We start from the raw sequence: 4305 nt of genomic DNA on the forward strand, positions 1-4305 counted from the left end.
AAAAAAAAAAAAAAAAAAAAAAAAAATGCAATAAATCCCTGTTAGATAGTTAAATACCTACCTATCATCTACCTTTTTATTACTTACCTAATGATTGTATTGGATGGATGGTACATGGGTTTAACCTAATGGAATGACTTTTCATATTTACCAACATAAATAATGCCTCTGTGCGTATTTTACATTTACATAATTATTTCATTATTGTTTTGCTAAATCCATTGAGCCTGATTTTTTTTTTTTTAAATTAAATTCTTATCTATTCTAATATTTTTTTCTAATACTGCACATACCTAAATAATAATAGGCGTACATAACCATGTTCTCTATGGCAATTTATCTTTATAGCGTGTGTTTCTTAGGCCAGCCACTCACTATCAGGTAGACCTGACAGGTACACTTGATCAGGTCTTCGTGATACGCCTAACCAATAAAGGTCTTACACATATAACCACACCACGCCGAGATAAGGCTGAGCTTTAGGGGGGGCGAGGCACCCCCCTCCCCCTCCCCCTCGAGCTCCATTTTTCTCCTTTACTGTACGCCAGACCCCGAAAAATTGGGGTTGAGGGGGCCCGGTCACCCCCCTTCCCTACTTTCGCACTTCATTTTTATCCTGTACTGTAGGCCAGACTTCAAAAATTTGGGGCATTCACCCCCCCCCTTCTTCCTCGGCAAAATCCTGGATACGACCCTGCAAATGTCTTTTCTTTCTCGCCGTAGCACGTCCAACACTCGATCGTATCTCGACGCAGGCTCGGTGTGGTTTTATGTGTATACCTTTAAAACCACAAGAGAATATTTTTCTTCATGATCCATCCTGTACAAATTAATTCCCATCTCTGTTCTAGAAGCTAAAAGGATAAACGATCGTATAGAAAACGCATTCACTCGGAAGAAAGTTTGAAATTGTTCAGTCTGAATATATAAAAGACGAAGACAAAAATGTGCTTCGACTTTTGCCAATACATAGTTCAGGTTTTGTGGAATTTCGAGCTTCCCACGAGCTTTTGAAAAGTTCTACCATCACAATTGTATGACTAATGAAATACTTGCTTAATCGATTTAGATTCTAACCGAATATAATTATCTATTCAATGCTCAAAATCAATGGGTTACCTTTTTCCAGCACTTTGAATTTTCTAATCTACATTTTGCATTTTAATTAGTTCTCTAGGGCTGTAAAAGCGTTTTTCTTTATTTTTGTAAATAAACCAATTCGTTCATTTTCTTTGCAGAAGACTGTAAAACGTGGTCATATCGAAGATTTATGCAAAAACAAACTGTTAGAGTACGGACAAGATTTAAGTTGTAATGTAGGTCATAGCTACGAGAGAAACAAAGACTCAGCGACAGTAAAAAGCACATAAAGAGCTATTGACATTTTATATTACTTAAGAGAGCTTTCACATTCAATTTTCCTAAAAACAAAACACTTTTCAAATTAATTCAAATGAAATTCACAAACACTTAAGCCTGGTATTAAAAACCCTTTCTGTTTGAGAACACCAGCTTCAGAAAATAATTGAATGAGGGTGGAAAAACAATAGAAGAAAATAACACAATGTTCTTCGGAATAATCAAGAAAAACAATGGAAACAAGTGTGACAACTAAGTTTCCTATCGAAGTCAATTAGATAGTAGATACTCGTCACATCTCTTTAGGTAGGTAACAAGTAACGAGGTACATACCTTCAGTGTTTTTGAATGTGTCTCTTATTGGCCACCCTATAATCCCCTTGTATAAAACCGAGATGGATTTTTAATGGAATTTCTTACCATTTCTGTTACCATTTCAGAACATTCTACAGGACCCATTGCCTTTGTTGATAATCCTTCACCCGCAGGTATGTCCAATTGAAAAACAAAATAGCTAGGTATAGTAACCTAAGTTCTGATTGGATATGAAAGAAAAAACAATGCAAATGATGAGTTTAATGAGACGCACAAAATCGTTCAGTTAAAAAAAAAAAAAAAAAAAAAAACTAAATCTACTGATGGATCAAAATGGTTCCTGAGAAAATTGCCAGCAAACTTCTATTGGTTAGTTAATTAGTTATGTTCTTACTGACTTACAGGAAGCTGTACAAGACCCCCACTCCTCCCCCCCCCGACGCCCCTCCCACCCCCACCACCACGACCACGACCACAACCACCCCCCCTTGTCCCACAACAACCACCACTACAGAACCCCCAACCACCACAACATGCACCACAACCACTACTGAGCCTCCTACAACAACTTGTCCCACAACAACCACCACAGAACCAACAACAACCACCACAACGCCATGTCCAACTACCACCGAAGAACCAACCACCACCACGACCACGACCACAACCACCACCCCTTGTCCCACAACAACCACCACTACAGAACCCCCAACCACCACAACATGCACCACAACCACTACTGAGCCTCCTACAACAACTTGTCCCACTACAACCACCACAGAACCACCAACAACCACCACTACTACCACCACCACCACTACAGAAGCACCCACCACAACCGCTTGTCCCTCAGGCTGATGGGAATGTCAACCATTCACATAACGACCGTCCCAAACCCTTCAACACTACCTCTTGCAAGATCCTCAAAGTTACACTACAACCACCACAGAACCACCAACAACCACCACTACTACCACCACCACCACTACAGAAGCACCCACCACAACCGCCTGTCCCTCAGGCTGATGGGAATGTCAACCATTCACATAACGACCGTCCCAAACCCTTCAACACTACCTCTTGCAAGATCCTCAAAGTTTGTCACTCCGGAAAACGACCTCTACTATGTATGAAAAGACCCCCAAAACCATCGTTTGGCCTTCAAGATGACATGATCCTATGGCTAAAAATATCAATGCCCCAGCTGCCGAGCATCAACAATTGGGCTTTCTCAACGCTACTTTTTGTGAGATTTGCAGAAATGGTCCTCATAATGGAAATTGCCAGACTTCTACATTTTTTCCGTTAAACATTTAATCGGAAATCGTCGACAAGGTTCCTCTAACTCTTATTTTCATTCTTCTCAACGCTACTTTTTGTGAGATTTGCAGAAATGGTCCTCAATGGAAATTGCCAGACTTCTACATTTTTTCCGTTAAACATTTAATCGGAAATCGTCGACAAGGTTCCTCTAACTCTTATTTTCATTCAGGGGTTTTTAGTAGCTGTTGCTTGGAGGGCAAAAATAGATCGATATAAATAGTCAACTTCATTTATTAAATACATAAATAGGAAATTCAATTAAACGTAACTTATAAAATAACTGTTTTTATTTCAACGGTGCTCGGGGTCACTTTTTGAGATCAAAGCTAATGGAGGAGTTGCAATTGGGAAAATATTATTAATAAAAGGTCGATTCCTACGTAAAAAGTTGTGAAAAATCCAAATATGAGGTCACAACTCCGAAAAAGTAACTTTAAAAGGTCGAAAATTCAATTTTTAATTGCCGTTCTAATGAAAAAGTGCAAAGAGTTGTGACGTCAAAGTTCACGATTTACCGGTATTTTTTAAATCGATTTATCTCGGTATCTAGAAGTCGTAGAAGAAAAAGAAAAATTCCGTTGGTCCTCATTTTTCCTGCTCTATGAATTTAAACTATCACCCAAGTAAACGCAACTGATCTATTGGATTAAGGAATATGATTGTTCTCTATCTAATTGCTCTCTATCCAATACTAAAATGAACAAATTGGATTGCTCAGTTGGGTTTAGTTTAATTTTAAAGAGTAGCCCTGGGGATCACGGACAGAATTTTTTTCTCATGTAGATTCGTATAAGCCCCAACTTTTAGGGCTGTTTGCCCCTACAGCTAAGCCTCAGAGTGTGCTTTTTGTGAACTATCCCAATATGCATGCTAAAATCGCAACAAATACAAAATCACCAAAGCAGGACTATCATCAGTCTCTTCTTTCACAGCACATTTCATGTTATTGCCACCATAATCTTTGATATCAGCTTTCCCAGTTATGCTTTTCATACGACAAGCGTAATAACATTCCAAAATTGAATTTATAGCTGTTTGGACGGTAATAATTCATGCCAAACCTCCCGTTCCCGTTCCTGGAACCTCATCATGCAAGCAGGACTATCATCATTCTCTTCTTTCACAGCACACTTCATGTTACTGCCAACATAATCTTTGATATCGGCTTTTTCAGTGATGCTTTTCATACGACAAGCGCAATAACATTCCAAAATTGAATTTATAGCTGTTTGGACGGTAATAATTCATGCCAAACCTCCCGTTCCCGTTCCTGGAACCTCATCATGACGTGCAAAAAAGTTAACTCGA

At 39.0% G+C, this 4305-nt stretch overlaps 1 protein-coding gene across 1 annotated transcript; it reads left to right on the plus strand.

Moving 5' to 3' along the window:
• Nucleotides 1-2291: 2291 nt before the first annotated feature.
• LOC108254006 (bromodomain-containing protein 4-like) lies at nt 2292-3274 on the plus strand. Its single transcript, XM_017448932.2, has 3 exons — nt 2292-2353; nt 2419-2953; nt 3084-3274. Exons 1-3 carry the CDS (start codon nt 2292-2294, stop codon nt 3111-3113), a joined length of 627 nt encoding a protein of 208 aa, XP_017304421.1. The 3' UTR covers nt 3114-3274.
• Nucleotides 3275-4305: the final 1031 nt, after the last annotated feature.

The sequence above is a fragment of the Diaphorina citri genome, unplaced genomic scaffold (genome assembly GCF_000475195.1).
Source record: "Diaphorina citri unplaced genomic scaffold, Diaci psyllid genome assembly version 1.1 scaffold6546, whole genome shotgun sequence".
In the NCBI taxonomy this organism is placed as follows: Eukaryota; Metazoa; Arthropoda; class Insecta; order Hemiptera; family Psyllidae; genus Diaphorina; species Diaphorina citri.

Bases quoted from the DNA above. Each gene is read 5' to 3' on its own strand.
- LOC108254006 (XM_017448932.2), top strand. From the start codon at position 2,292: ATGTCCAACTACCACCGAAGAACCAACCACCACCACGACCACGACCAC. The intron at 2,354-2,418 runs GTCCCACAACAA...ACCACTACTGAG, and splicing joins GACCACAACCACCACCCCTT to CCTCCTACAACAACTTGTCC. The intron at 2,954-3,083 runs ATTGCCAGACTT...TCCTCAATGGAA, and splicing joins AAATGGTCCTCATAATGGAA to ATTGCCAGACTTCTACATTT.